Source organism: Malus domestica, chromosome 10, assembly GCF_042453785.1.
Source record: "Malus domestica chromosome 10, GDT2T_hap1".
Taxonomy (NCBI): domain Eukaryota; kingdom Viridiplantae; phylum Streptophyta; class Magnoliopsida; order Rosales; family Rosaceae; genus Malus; species Malus domestica.
Window position 1 is genome coordinate 41,439,828 of NC_091670.1, and position 15,173 is coordinate 41,455,000.

At 38.0% G+C, this 15,173-nt stretch overlaps 1 protein-coding gene across 1 annotated transcript in view; it reads right to left on the minus strand.

Annotated features, from left to right (window-relative positions):
- Positions 1-14,125: 14,125 nt before the first annotated feature.
- The window catches only part of LOC114822978 (cysteine-rich repeat secretory protein 38-like), a 1,424-nt gene continuing 376 nt past the window's right edge, over positions 14,126-15,173 (minus strand). Inside the window, exons 1-2 of the mRNA XM_029098226.2 lie at positions 14,636-15,173; positions 14,126-14,515 (exon numbers count right to left, since the gene is read on the minus strand). The exon at positions 14,636-15,173 is cut by the window's right edge and continues 376 nt beyond it. Coding sequence (XP_028954059.1) covers positions 14,436-14,515; positions 14,636-15,173 — 618 coding nt within the window. The 3' untranslated portion in view covers positions 14,126-14,435. The remainder of the gene's footprint in view (positions 14,516-14,635) is intronic.

Below are 15,173 nucleotides of genomic sequence, written 5' to 3' on the forward strand. Positions count from 1 at the left end.
AGGCGCGGTCCTTCAAGGTGGGTCGTGAGGAAAACGTCTTTGCCAAGTGAGAGTAAGCTTAAACTCGTCTAGGCATGATCGAGGCACGCTTGTGTTGGAAATTATATATTATAATATGAAATATTGTAATATATAATTTTAATAATTGAATGAAAAATAGTGTTAACCAATTTCTTAGAAAGGTTATGTTGTTTAAGTGATATTCCCTTGATAAGTGATGTATCCTTATAGTGAAAAGTTACATCTCTTTAATAAGTAGAAGTTGAATTCTATATAAACCCATGAAACCATTGGTATTAGACATAGAAAATTAGAGTTAATTTTTACTCTTGAGAAATAGGGTTTCCCCACTTTGTTTCTCTCATGCTTCGTGTGTCAAATTCCGAGTCGTGTCTTGAGAGTACGGAATATATGAAGTTCGCCAGAGTCCGAAGATTGAAGTGCTTTGACTTCAGATTATAGATTGTTGAATCCTGGGAGATGGACGCCTATCGAACTACAAGCACAAGAGTAGGGGCGAAATTCTATCTTTAGGACATTGCATTTATGCAAGCCTCAATCTCCAAGTTTGTTAGTTTTTCTAACTTTATCTCTAGTTGTTTATATTAATCTTGTGTACTATAGATGTTGTTAATTTCCCTTATGAATACTTTCATTGAAATTCTTTTATTATTTTCATATATTCTAATATTGCTCCAACAATCTAAAGATAGAAATTTTTTTATATGCAATCTAAAGATAGAAAATATTATGCAATATTAGAAGTATGTATGAATGTGAGTGTTAGAAGATTTTAAGATCAACAACATTGAACGTAACCCTAACCCTAAGTCGGAGAAACTATGGTTTTCTACTGAAAAAGGTATGTCTCGGTGGGGTTGCAGTTTATTTGCTTATTGATGTATACTCGGTATACATAATAGTATTGTTAAACATGATACAAATCTAAATATATTCATCTGTATATGTAATTGCAGTGTTTGCATGTTGCTTCAATAAAATAGTTTGCATGTTGCTTTAATAAAATAGTTTTACTTTGTGCATACACTTATTTTCTGGGAAAGGAAAGGACATGAACTGATACAGACGGCAACATAGAAGGAGTTGTTTCTCCTTCATAATTATATTTCATTATTAATTTGCACGAGATAGCATATCATTGGTACATGAGAAGTTTTAACATTATGCATGCAAGGCATGGGCAGGTGTATAACTGTTTCTCGTTGCAAAAATCTGAAGGGTCATAACCTTTCACCAGTGCATGTATGGTATTGACTTTTTGATGTGTCAGACATATTGCAGTTACATTAGATACTGTGTTTTGACACAAGGCATGTTGCATAAAAATTAGTGTTTAACAGGCATAACTAAAACTTGCAGTGATATCATGAGTATGGTCATATTCTTGATAGAATTTGACAAAAAGGCATGATCGCTTCGATCGTGGAGTCATTAATTCGGTCCGTCTCAAACTGTAACCTTCGTTTGCAGTGATAGTGCCGTTTGAATGGCATCAGTTGGTTTTGTTGTAGTGATAAGTGGCCTGGACATCTTCATGAGAAGGCATTCGGTGCTTTAACAGATCAGTTTGGTAGAAGTGGTGATAAATAATGCATGTGCGCAGAATGTGCATGGAAACCGTTTAGCGGTTCTTGACTGTATTGCCACTCATTAACCATTGTAATGTCTGCAACGAAAGGGTAATACCGTTTCGATTCGGCACCACGACCCTCTAGACTTTGATTATGTGCAGATATATGTATGTGGGTTGAAACCTGAGATGGCTACCATTTGAATGGATTTCTCCATTTGCAGTGGTAAATCCAAATCTTGTTTGGATTCTAGATGATGCTTGAATATATGTTCTCAGCTTGGATGGATCATAGCTGCATTGTGCCTGGAATTAATATTCTTAATGGCATGTGGGCATTATCAAATACATGTGAAATAAAATGAGCATGATGATATCAATAGATGAGATCAAGGGCCAAAGTATAATTGGAAGGCCTAACCAGTCTGTAAAGCAGATTGATCCATGCCTTATTTAAGAACCACAAATACATGGTTTTTATTACATTTGGGCAAAAGATTTGGTGAAAGAAATTAACCAACCAAGTCACTTGGGATAATTAGATTTCAAGAGGATGATGGAGGAGAATTTAGTCTCCTGAATGTGACTTGTTCAACTATTAATAGTTAAATGTGACAACAAAATGTGGGGGTCTTTTGTAAATTTGCAGAAAGACATTATGTCGCTTATTTAGTAAGCAATGGCAACCAATGAGTGTGTTTTATCAATGGTTACTCATGGCAATAAAGCTTTTGTGATAACAAAAGAAGATACTGTATTCAAGTTAAATCTTTGAACTCATTTTAGATGAGTTATTATCATCTTGAAAAGACGATGACTGGATTAAAAGTGTGGGAGTCTTTTTGAAAGAAATGACAAGACACTAAAAATGTGGGAGCATTTTGCAAAATGCATTAGACCCAATATGGCTTTATAATAAGCAAGCGTGGGCTTGGATATTTTCATGTTAGTCATGTATGAAACCAAAGCCAATTCCCTTGAGAAGAATTAGACATTGGAAGTTTGGGAATACCTTGCAATGATAAGAGTTTTGCTTTCTCTTGTTACTAGTCATAGCGAGGAAGAGCAAATTACTTAATGAAGTCCTAATATAATTTTGAGGACTTGACATTGTAAATCAACTACTCTCGTATGAAATATAATTTCATAAGATGGATTGTGCATACCATTAAAAATAGTCAACCTAGTAGTGGATCTAATTATTAAAGGTTAGACTAGAGAGTAAGTCGATCATCGAGGGGAATGAGGTTAAAGCCAACATAACTAATGAATCAGCCGAGCGGAAACCTAACTTAGTTGATTGGAGATCCCATGGTCTAAGTTCAATAGGCAAACTGGTTAGGCATGATTCAAAGAAGTTAACACACTATATACCTCATTCCTATGATGGAAGAAGTGTGTTGTCTGCAGAAGTTTTAGGGTGTATATTTATACTTAATGACAGTGATATCTTATAAATAAGAGGAATAGAGCAGACTATTCTTAATCAGTGGTCACCTATGTGAGAGTAGACATGGGTCGCTTCTATGAGAATGAGATGGCTAAATTCTCTAAAGCTCTCATGAATCCGGGATTTGTTCAGGACCAAAATGAACACAACCGTATGAACCGTAATATATTAGGATTAGTGATGTGTGTTGCTTATTGTCTCGGTTTACTACTGCGGTGAACAGTTCAAGATTTTATATTCACTGCGTCACCAAGTAAATCCGATAAGTATTCACTAGGGTAGGTTCAAGTCCAAAAAACACCTCTCCCGATGCATCTCTTGTCCGCCTGTACTCTCAAATTCTTCCTAATTTTTCATTCATGTGGGGGATTGTTGGAAATTATATATTATAATATGAAATATTGTAATATATAATTTTAATAATTGAATGAAAAATAGTGTTAACCAATTTCTTAGAAAGGTTATGTTGTTTAAGTGATATTCCCTTGATAAGTGATGTATCCTTATAGTGAAAAGTTACATCTCTTTAATAAGTAGAAGTTGGATTCTATATAAACCCATGAAACCATTGGTATTAGACATAGAAAATTAGAGTTAATTTTTACTCTTGAGAAATAGGGTTTCCCCACTTTGTTTCTCTCATGCTTCGTGTGTCAAATTCCGAGTCGTGTCTTGAGAGTACGGAATATATGAAGTTCACCAGAGTCCGAAGATTGAAGTGCTTTGACTTTGGATTATAGATTGTTGAATCCTGGGAGATGGACGCCTATCGAACTACAAGCACAAGAGTAGGGGCGAAATTCTATCTTTAGGACATTGCATTTATGCAAGCCTCAATCTCCAAGTTTGTTAGTTTTTCTAACTTTATCTCTAGTTGTTTATATTAATCTTGTGTACTATAGATGTTGTTAATTTCCTTTATGAATACTTTCATTGAAATTCTTTTATTATTTTCATATATTCTAATATTGCTCCAACAGCTTGTGTGCTTGAGGTGTCAACAAGGGCTCGCCTTTGCCTTCGCCTTTTAAAACATTGTAACCATTGTGTCTTCAGTTCTTGGTTTAATAGACCACTAACTAGCATGATGCATTTGCTTCGCTAATCATCAAGTCACTATGGACTTGCATTCATATCCTATTCTAAGCTAGTTAAGAGAAAAAACTTGAACGTAAGAGAATGACATATTGTCTTCAGACCAAACCCACATCCATCTATCCCCCTTGAGAATTTTGACTTGGAATAACTACGAAGAATAAAGGGGACCCTGACTTGAACTCCATTATTGAATTAATTTTGCTTTTGTGCTTGTGCTACAATATTGACCAATTCCAAATAATATCTCCTTCGCTGTCCATGTCTATTTCTTGATAAAATGAAAAGTAGGGTGTGTTATTAAAGGAAATGATGGTGATTTTATGGATAAAGAAGTGTTTTGCATGTCTTTTATCTATCTTCTTGACACGTGTCTTCTATTTTTATTTTTATTTTTTTGCGTGTCTTGTATTTAACTGATGTCTCAAGTTTGTGTCTCTTTCCATAGCAGTGTTAAATCTTATTATTTGTTTTTAACAATGATATAATCTATATTAAGGGGAAGGGATGAACTTAGCCTCATAATGGGTTAGTAATGTTAAATTTCAAGTAGACGGGCCATGGACCCACTCTAACAACATCGATATTGTCCCCACTTGGGCACCTGCTCAATCCGTCAGGTGTGGGTTTTATTACAAAAGGTTTCGGTGTTAGTTAGACTGGGGTAATTCTATATAAATTGCTTGTTCTCAAGCTCTTTGGCCGATGTGGGATAGATGAATTCCAACACTCCCCCGCATGTGAGACCCCATTTTATGGGTCACATGTGAAGTTCCACACATCGGCAACCACATGGAGCCAAGTTGGGGCTCACCCGTTCGTGCTGGGCCAATGGCATGTGGCATCTTTTGGCTTACGTGGAGCCATGTTTGGGCTCACCCATTCACGTTGGGCCAAAGGGGACCCACCCATTCACATGGTAGTACGAGCCCGTCCTCTGGCTCTGATACCATGTTACACAAAGCCGTGTTCATCAAGTTCAAAGTCGTGATAGTGGAAAGTTGAAGACTATTTAGTTGTGACATTCTCATCTTGGTCATGCTTCTTTCGGTTATTTGTGAAAATTACTTCCATCATTATTTGGTAATATTTCAGATTCTTCGTTAAAGTGTAATGTTTGCACATTAGCCAAAAGTCATCGAGCTTTTTATTCCCCGAGTTTGCATAAAAGAACAATTCCGTTTGAATTAATTCATTCTGATGTGTGGGGGCCATCTCCGGTTACTACTTAACATGGTGTGTGTTGGTTTGTAACATTTGTTGATGATTGCACTAGGATGACTTGGCTGTACCTCATGAAGAATAAAAGTGATGTGGGCGACATCTTCAAAGCATTTTATCACATGGTCTATACTCAGTATTCACTCCTTGTTAAAGTGCTTCGGTCAGACAACGGTGGTGAGTATCTTAATCAAGATCTTTCTCAGTTTTTTTACAGAAAAAGGGCATTCTTCATGAAACTACGTGTCCTCAGACCCTACAACAAAATGGAGTTGCTGAACGAAAAAATCGGCACATCCTTGAGATTACCTGTGCCCTTCTTATTAGTAGCTGTGCACCTAAGACATATTGGGCTGATGTAGTCACTTATGCTATTATATCATGAACCGATTGCCATCGTGTGTTCTCTCTTTTAGAACCCCCTTAGCCGTGCTTGCTGATCATGTTTTGCTCATTTCCACTCTTCATCTCAAACCCCGGGTTTTTTGTTGTGTGGCATATGTTCATCTTCACAAAAATAAAAAAAGCAAGCTTGATCTATGTGCGGTCTGGTATGTGTTCCTTGGCTTTAATCCTCAACAAAAAGGCTATAGATGTTATCATCCATCCACTCGACATACGTACGTCACCATGGATGTTACCTTCTCTAAAGACGAATTATTTTTTCCTCCCAGCCGTACTTCTCAGAGGGAGACAACCTCAGGTGAAGATTATGGCTGGTTCGATATTATGCCTACTATTTCTGTAAATAGCTCAAACATGCCTTTAGACCAAATTGGCCCAGATGTTACGGACCAAACCAAGGTTCTTAAAAATGATAGGCCTTAGTTGGGCGGCGAGCTAGCGCCTAGCGCCTAGGCAGATTTAGGTAAATTTATAGTATATCTTGTAAATAAATCCATATTGACACTTACAAAAAATTATACTTATATGAAATCCATGGATAAGATAATAAAAGAATAATAAAATGCAAAAAAAAATGTTCTAAAAGACACTAGGCGCTAGTCGGGCAGTGGGCTGGAGTCTAGCGCCTAGGCGGGGGCCTAGGCAAATAAGGCGGATTTGAGTAAATTATTTTATATTATTAATATTTTGATGAATTTGATAATATGAGATGAAAGTTTAAAGGATTATAAGTTTGTGTACTTACTAAATATTTTCAAAGATTATAAATATATAGTGAACTTAAAAGAACAGTCAAAATATGTAGTGCTGTAGTATGTTGAATAGCATTTTTTAAGTGAGATAATATGCAACAGAAAAGGGAGGTGGGGCGCACCAAATGAATATTTAATACATATTGCATTTCCCAATTCCATTGGAATCAATTTAAAAAACAATTAAACAAAAAGGTTGGGTGATCAGTCTTGTCCGTCACATGGGTGTGAATGGGAAGAAAGAGAAACTCATTTCTCTTTCTTCTTCCTCTCGTCTTCTTCAATGGAAATGAGTTTGAAATGCAGAACCCAGAAAGAGAACCTTGAAATGCAGAACCCATAAAGAGAACCAGCTGCTGCGCAAAAAATATCTGAAATGCCCAGACCACCACCTAGGCCACCCAGTCGCCCGCCTAGGCCGCCCAAGCACCGCCTAGGCTAATTTTTAGAACACTAGACCAAACTAGCCCAGATAAAGCTAATCGTGACTGCCTTGATGGGCGTGCTGACCATGGCCGTGGGAATGGGCTAGGACCATGTGATGTTTGCTCAAGTGGGCCGCATGTTGTACCCAACGAGAATAATGATGGGTCGCATGCTAACGCTACTGTGTGCAGCCCAAATTATGACACTAATGCTTCGGTCTGCCCATCTGCAGCTGCCAGCCCGAATGGGCCAAATAGAAATTATGGTGTTGGTCCGAGTAGGCCTTCAATGGTGATAATTGTCCCAAATTCGAGTAATAGTTCCAGTGAGTTAGAAGACGGTAACAAACTCCCTCATACTCCAACATATATTCCCAAGGTAAGTACTCATTTGTAAATTATTGAACCATCTTATATGTTGCCTCTTCGACAAAATTGAGGAAAACCACCAAACAAGTACTTTCCAGAAGGAAAGGTGCGGTATTCCATTTCAAACTATGTCCTACTCATCGACTTTCACCGAAATACTGTGCATTTGTTCAACAAATGGAAACCATCAAAATACCCACCAGAGTGGAGGAAGCTTTAAAAGATTCAAAATGGGCAAAAGCAATGCAAGTTGAAATTGAAGCACTACAAAATAATAATACATGGAGTGTGGTCCCACTTCCCAAAGGAAAGAAATCAGTGGGATGCAAGTGGGTGTTCACCATTAAACATTAGGCAGATGGAACAATTGATAGATACAAGGCGAGGCTAGTGGCCAAATGTTTTACCCAAACCTTTGGGGTTAATTATCAGGAGACTTTTGCTCATGTTGCAAAGATGAATACCATTAAAGTTTTATTATTTCTTGCTGCGAACTATGACTGGCCTCTGAGACAATTTGATGTTACAAATGCTTTTCTGCATGGTAATTTAGAGGAAGAGGTGTATATGAATATTCCACCAGGTTATAGCGCTGCGAACTCTAGTGGGAAAATGTGTAGACTTTCAGAAGGTACTGTATGGCCTTAAACAGTCACCCAGAGCATGGTTTGGGCTATTCACCCAAGCAATGAAGAAGTATGGGTATCGACAGGGAAACGCATACCATATGTTCATCAAATGCAAGGATGGCAAGGTAACTCTGCGTATCATATATGTAGATGATATTATTATCACAGGTGATGATACAATGGAAATCGAACGTCTGCAAGGGCATTTGTCTTTTGAGTTTGAGATTAAAGATCTTGGAGGACTTAAATACTTCTTGGGAATTGAAGTGGCTAGGTCTCAGGAAGGAATATACTTATCTCAGAAAAAGTATGTATTGGATATTTTGTCTGAAACTAGTATGTGAGGCTGTAAACCAGTGGATACACTTATTGTGCAGAATCATCATCTAGCAATTTATCGGGATCAAGTCCCAGTGGATAGGGAAATGTATCAAAGATTGGTAGGGCGGTTGATTTATTTATCACTTACAAGGCCAGATATTGCTTACACAGTAAGTGTGGTGAGTCAATTTATGCATGCTTATAGGGAGGATCATATGGCAGCAGTAATGCGGATTGTGAGTTACTTAAAATGAGCTCCAGGAAAAGGGTTGATGTATAGAAAGCATGGGCATATAGAGGTGAAAGGGTATACCGATGCAGATTGGGCTGAAAATATCATTGATCGGTGGTCTACATCGGGATACTTCACATTTGTAGCTGGTAATCTTATGACATGGAGAAGTAAAAAGCAAAATGTGGTGGCAAGGTCTTCAACCGAGGTTGAGTACAAAGAAATAGCACATGGTATTTGTGAGCTTCTATGGCTTCGGATTCTACTTACTGAGATAAGGTTTAAACCAAATTGTTCTATGTTGTTGTAGTGTGATAATCAAGCAGCATGGGAGATAGCTAACAATCCGGTGTAGCATGATAGGACCAAACATGTTAAGGTGGATAGACATTTTATCAAAGAAAAGTTGGATGTTAAGTTGGTTGACATTCCGTTTGTGGAGACAGAAGAACAGTTGGCAGATATTCTAACTCATGCAGTTTCTGCAAGATGGTTTCAAGACTTAATCGACAAGTTGGGCCTAGGTGATATCTATGCACCAACTTGAGGGGGAGTGTTGGCGTGAGTGAACAATAATACAATAGGAATGTAATTGTGTTTCCTAGTTTGGGTATAACTCGCCTTTTATGTCTTTAATATTCCTTGTAGTACAAGGATTGAGTATGCATATATATGTGTTGCCTCCTATGAGAGAAGAATATAGAGAAATATATTGAAACCCTAAAATTAGTTTTATCTAGTAATAATATGATTCAAATTCATTTTTGACGAGAATCGAACCTAAGACCTTTCACTTACCAATGAAGAGTGAAGAGAAATATTATTAGACCGTATTTTGTTTTAAAATACAAAAAATAACAAATAACAAATTTACAACAGACTGGGGGAAAAGAACCCGACGCAACGCAGACGCTCCACAACTGGCGGGTACTGCCTTCCTCCTCGCCGCCTCAAGACTCCTTTTCCCTTTCACTTTCTTAACCTGTCTCCTCGCTCACCACCGACATATACCGCCTGCAAGTACTAGATCCTAATATATCGAGCAGTGAAAGCCAAATCTGATTCCTTGTTTGCTCAAGTCAGATTCAATTGGAGATCAATCATCAACTTTGATTTGATAACTCGTTCAATTCGATGTCGTATGTATTCTAGCCCACAACGACTTTGGTACCTAATCTAGATACATATGTTAGTTTGAATAGGGAGGACGGCGGATGGGAGGATCCTCGGCGACAGGCGCCGAGGAGCGATAGTGGCCGCTGGTGAGGTGAGTTGGTTGTGGCTGGGTTCGTGTTCCTAGGGAGTTGGATGTGTCGTGTTCTCTCATTCAATGGTATATATTTTTTATTTTTTCAAAACACAAAAGAATAATACTTAACAATGTTAACATTTTGTTAAACACGTATGAAGTAGATAGATAAAAAACCATCCTCTCCGGATCCTCTTTACGAGGTCCTGAAGATCCTTAAATCATGTTCGAAGTTTTGATTAGGTACTATTCATGTTTAATCTAAAATAAAATATTTAAAATGATTTCTGACCGCACGATGTACGATGAACGAACATGATTTTGAACATCCTCAGAATCCTCACAAAGAGGATCCGAAAAAGATCCATATTCGATAAGAAATATAGAAGGAGACACAAACTTGAGGACAACAAATCGCACCCAATAAACGAAAGCTAATCAATGGATTAAGGACGTGTAAGAAAATAGGTCCAATAGCTAAGATTACACATCATCATATTTTTATTTTTATACCAACATACCCCTAAAATTATAAATTGTTATAAATATGTAAATGCATATAATCCTCGATTTTAGGATTAATAGATGAACGAATTCCTTAATGGTAGGATTTGAACTAGTCCGTTAATAACTTCAACTCTCTCGTAAGAATTATAGGTTGGGTGATTTTTGGGTGATTGTGAGGGATGAGAAGGGGAGGTTTATTTCTGCAGGGCTTCAAGTGGGAGTATCCTCCCCTGAAGCTTTTGCAGCAAGAAAGGCTATGTTGTTGCTCCATGAGTTGTGCTACGAGCGTTTTTTAGGGAAACTTAGGCCATCTCCAACCGAAGGGTCCAGAGGGCCAGAGGGCCGAAAATAGCCCTAAAACCGTCTCCAACCGAGGGCTAGGCCAGAGGGCTCTGGAATCTGGGAGGGCCCCACGAGATCGGAGAGGGCTGGAGGGCTGGCTGCTTTCGGCCAGCCAGCCAGCCCCGGGCTGGCTTATTTTTTTTTTAATGTTTTCTATTGCTGTCGGTTAAAACCGACAACATTAAAGAGGTTTTATTTTTTTTAATAGTTCTACTATTAGTGTCGGTTATAACCGACACTAATAGTTTGAATGTTTTTTAATACAACGGCTAGTAGCCGTTGTATTATTAGGCCTTTTTTTTTAATGAATTTAAACTTTTTTTTCCCTTTTTTTTTCCTTTTCATATTAATCAAATTTTGTTTCATATTTTTTTTCAATTCTATTTTACAAAATTTGTTTCAATTTTTTTTTAAATTCTATTTTTTTCCTATAACTTCTATTTTACAAAATTTGATTCATATTTTATTTCCTATAACTTCTATTTCACAAAATTTGTTTCATAATTTTTTTTCAATTCTATTTTTTTCCTAGGCCATTTATACAACATTAAATTAAATTAAGTAACATGAAACAACATTAAACAATATGAAATAGCATTAAATAACATTAACCAACATACAAATTATACAACATAAAAAAACATTTAACAACATGAAACTTAAACAACATTTTTAAAAACATTTAACAACATAAAACTTAAAAGCCTACTCCATGCTTCTTTTGGCCCAAAGATGTGCAACAAGATCCTGTTGTAGGTACGTATTTGTGGCACGAGAACGTATCATTCTATAGCGCCTCATATACTCATTTATAGAGATACTACCAGTTCTTGGATTGAAAGGCAAATTAGGCCCATCATATATTTTTGCTAGAGCCCTTCTTGACTTATTTGGATCTTCTTGGTCATCGTCAGACTCTCCATCAATATACCCATCTCGCTCATCCTCCACTATCATATTGTGTAATATGATGCAAGACATCATGATGGAGTTCAAATTTTCTCGACTCCACCCTCTTGCCGATTCGCTGATAATTTTCCACCGTGCTTGTAGAATACCGAAAGCTCTCTCAACATCTTTCCAGTATGCCTCTTGGTGTAAGGTAAACAACTTTTCTGCATCATTCCTAGGGTTTGGAATTGCTTGGACAAGTGTCGCCCACTTTGGGTAGATGCCATCTGCCAAGTAATACCCCATATTGTATTCACGGCCGTTGATGTAGTAGTCAAGTTGAGGTGCTTTACCTTCCGTCAAGTTATTGAAGAGGGGTGAACGCCCAAGAACTGTAATGTCATTTTGGGATCCAGGGACTCCAAAGAAAGCATGCCAGATCCATGTGTCATATGAGGCAACTGCCTCTAACACAACAGTTGGCTTTCTCGACCTTCCGCTAAAGCTTCCTTGCCATCCAGTGGGACAGTTCTTCCAATCCCAATGCATGCAGTCTAATGACCCTATCATGCCCGGAAACCCATGGTCTTCAGCTTTGTGAAGGAGCCGATTCAGATCTTCTTGATTTGGCTCTCGGAGGTACTCGTCTTTGTAAACCTGAACAATTGTGTTACAAAATTCTTCAAGAGTATCAAGGCATGTAGACTCAGACATACCATGGGTTTCATCCATCGAATTAGCTGAGGAGCCATATGCCATCATTCGGAGTGCAACAGTAACCTTCTGATGAGGTGAGAAACCAGGGTGGCCCGCTCTGTCCCGCTTCTGTCGAAAGTATGGATTGACCTGCTGGACATCATGAAGTAAATGCTCGAAGACATGACGCCTCATTCGGAAGCGACGTCTGAAATCCTCTTCTGTGTACACCGAGTCGGGGTTGAAGTAGTTGTTCATCAGATTGGCATGCGCCATCGCTCTGTTTCGTGGTTTGTAAGAGCGACCAGCAACAGAGCCACCCCATTGAGGTTGTTCCTTAGTTGGTTGACACACCATGGCCACAGCCATGGCTGCTGCCATGTTTTGTGTGTTGCGCCTTACTTGAGCTTCTTCATCAGACTTCTCATTTTCTCGTCTCATTTGCACCCATTTTGCTTCCAATTTGGAATTGGATGAGGACCCCCAATTGGAATTGGATGAAGATCCAAAGTTGGAATTCATTGCAAACTTGAATTGAAAGAGATTGAATTGCAAGAGATTGAATTGAAATAGATTGAATTTAAAGTTGTGTGAATTATAGCCCAATATCCACCCTATTTATAGCAAAAAAAATTCAAATCCAACGGCTAGCTGACGTCAGCATGATGTCAGCTACCAACGGCTAGCTGACATCATGTTGACGTCACCTAGCCGTTAGATTTGAATTTAAATTGTAGTTTTTAAATAATAAATTATGTTTGGCCCTATGGCCCTTTGGCCCTCGGTTGGAGACGGTTTTTTGTGACAGGGCTAAAACGAGCCATCTGGCCCTCTGGCCCTCGGTTGGAGACGGAGGCAAATATAGTCCTGTACTGTTCATTAAAATATTAATATCTTGGAGAATCTTGGAGGGCCAGAGGGCTAAAACGAACCCTCTGGCCAGTCATCGGTTGGAGATGGCCTTAATGATGGTATTTGCTTCTCTACAACAACGTGATGATGATTCTTCTACTTGGGTTCTAATGATGCAAACCACTTTTTACATTTAATTTTTCATGCCCGTTTTAATCATGCTTCAAGGGATGGTGTGAGAAGGTGATCTGAATACCATATTTGGTTTCGTTGGTGTTTATTTAGCTGTATGATAGATTTTATATTAATATACCATATATATCACTTTTTTTTTTATAATCTATCACAAATTAATTGTTTATTTATCATATTTTGTCTAGATATCTATGTATTGCATTTTCACTTGAAGCAATTTGATAATGACCATGTTTTTATTACAATCGATATTAGCGAAGAAGAATTTAAACACAAAACTTGAGCGGCTTAAAAATAATGCACTTTAAACCATAGAAATTATAGAATAGTGTCACTATATATAGAGTTGGCAGACCTTTTTCTCAATTTTGCTATTTCAAATATGTCGACCCATTTCTGTAGCTTCAAACTATGCGCTACGGTGTAGAATCCATTTTCTTATAATTCGATAGTCACGCCACCTAGTACTATGGTCTAATTATATTTTTCTTCACTTGTAAGTGAGAGGTATTATGTTCGATTCTCGCCAAAAGCGATTTTGAATCACATAATTGAAGCCCATTATAAAACTTAGTCTGTTCTCTCATCTCTTTAGTATGGATGATATCATCGTTTAAAAATTTAGAACTCGTTTGGATGTGCTTTTAAAATGATTGAAAGCGTTTTTGGTGAAAATATTTTTGGAAACAATCCTTAGTAAAAATACTAGTAAATCCTGGAAAATCACTTAAAGTGCTTCTTGAAAGAAGCACATAACTGGTGCTTCTTGAAAGAAGCACATAATTGGTGCTTCTTGTAGAAAACACTTAAAGTGCTTTTAGAACCCAACAATATTTTCTCTAAAAGCGCTTTCAGTCATTTAAAAAGTACAACCAAACGAGCTCATAATTAGACAGTCACGTCTAATATTAAATTTAGTATTATTATTGATTTAAACCTAAAAATTCTAAAAATTAAATGCACGAAAACACTAAATATCTTCTTTTTATAGCGTACTTTGGATGGCCCAAGGCCCTAAAACACATTTAAATACAACCGTATCTGGCTCTAACCAAACCATTTGGGGTAAATTCTCTTCAAAACATTGATGTGTGGGCGCCGGAGATGTGGCCCAACTCTCGAACAGGCCATCAGCAACTCTCGGTGAAATGAGAGGCGCTTTCTTGACATGCATGCATGGCTTTCTCTTTAGCATTCCTGTCATGCACCCAGATTAACCAATAAGCCAGAGAACCGCCACAACAGCTTGGACGGTGACTCTAACAGCAACGAAAGATTTTCTCTTCCCTGTTCCTGCATGCAAAGATGGAATTGTACATACGTACTCGGTATTAATAATATCAAGCCAAAACCTAATCAACATAGTACTAATTAGTTAATTAAATTGATCATCATTTTAATCATAATACTTACCACCACTTTTGGTTGGCTTTCCTTCCCCGTAGAAGAGGTCAGGCCCGTATCTCACCTGACAGCTTGGCGAAAAAATCATACCCCATGTTCTTCCCTCACAAGTCTCCAGATACCCACCGACACCCGCCCTCAAACACCTTTGGCAGTCAGTCCCATTTATGTCCGGAGTACATTGCATCAAACAATATATCGACGTCCCTCCGTTGCCTTTCTTGTCATCCCCGGTTGCAAAATAAATTGGAGTCGTATTCCCAACAGCTTTGTCCACAAGACCATTCATCAAACTCAACAAGCTCTGATTAAACTGGTCTTTGTTTGAAACTTTGTTCACACTGCACCAATACCGCCACGGAAGCTCCTCCTCCGTGGCAGAGATGGATCGGTTCGAATATCTCAACATGCATTCCTCATACCAAACGATGGATTCCCTGTTGTTGGTGCAATTTTGTTTGAGGTTCTTGGCAGCGGAGTTGATGCAGTCGCGGCAGACTCCGGACTTGACATCACCTCGACAAAGATATAGGCCGTACACTTTTTT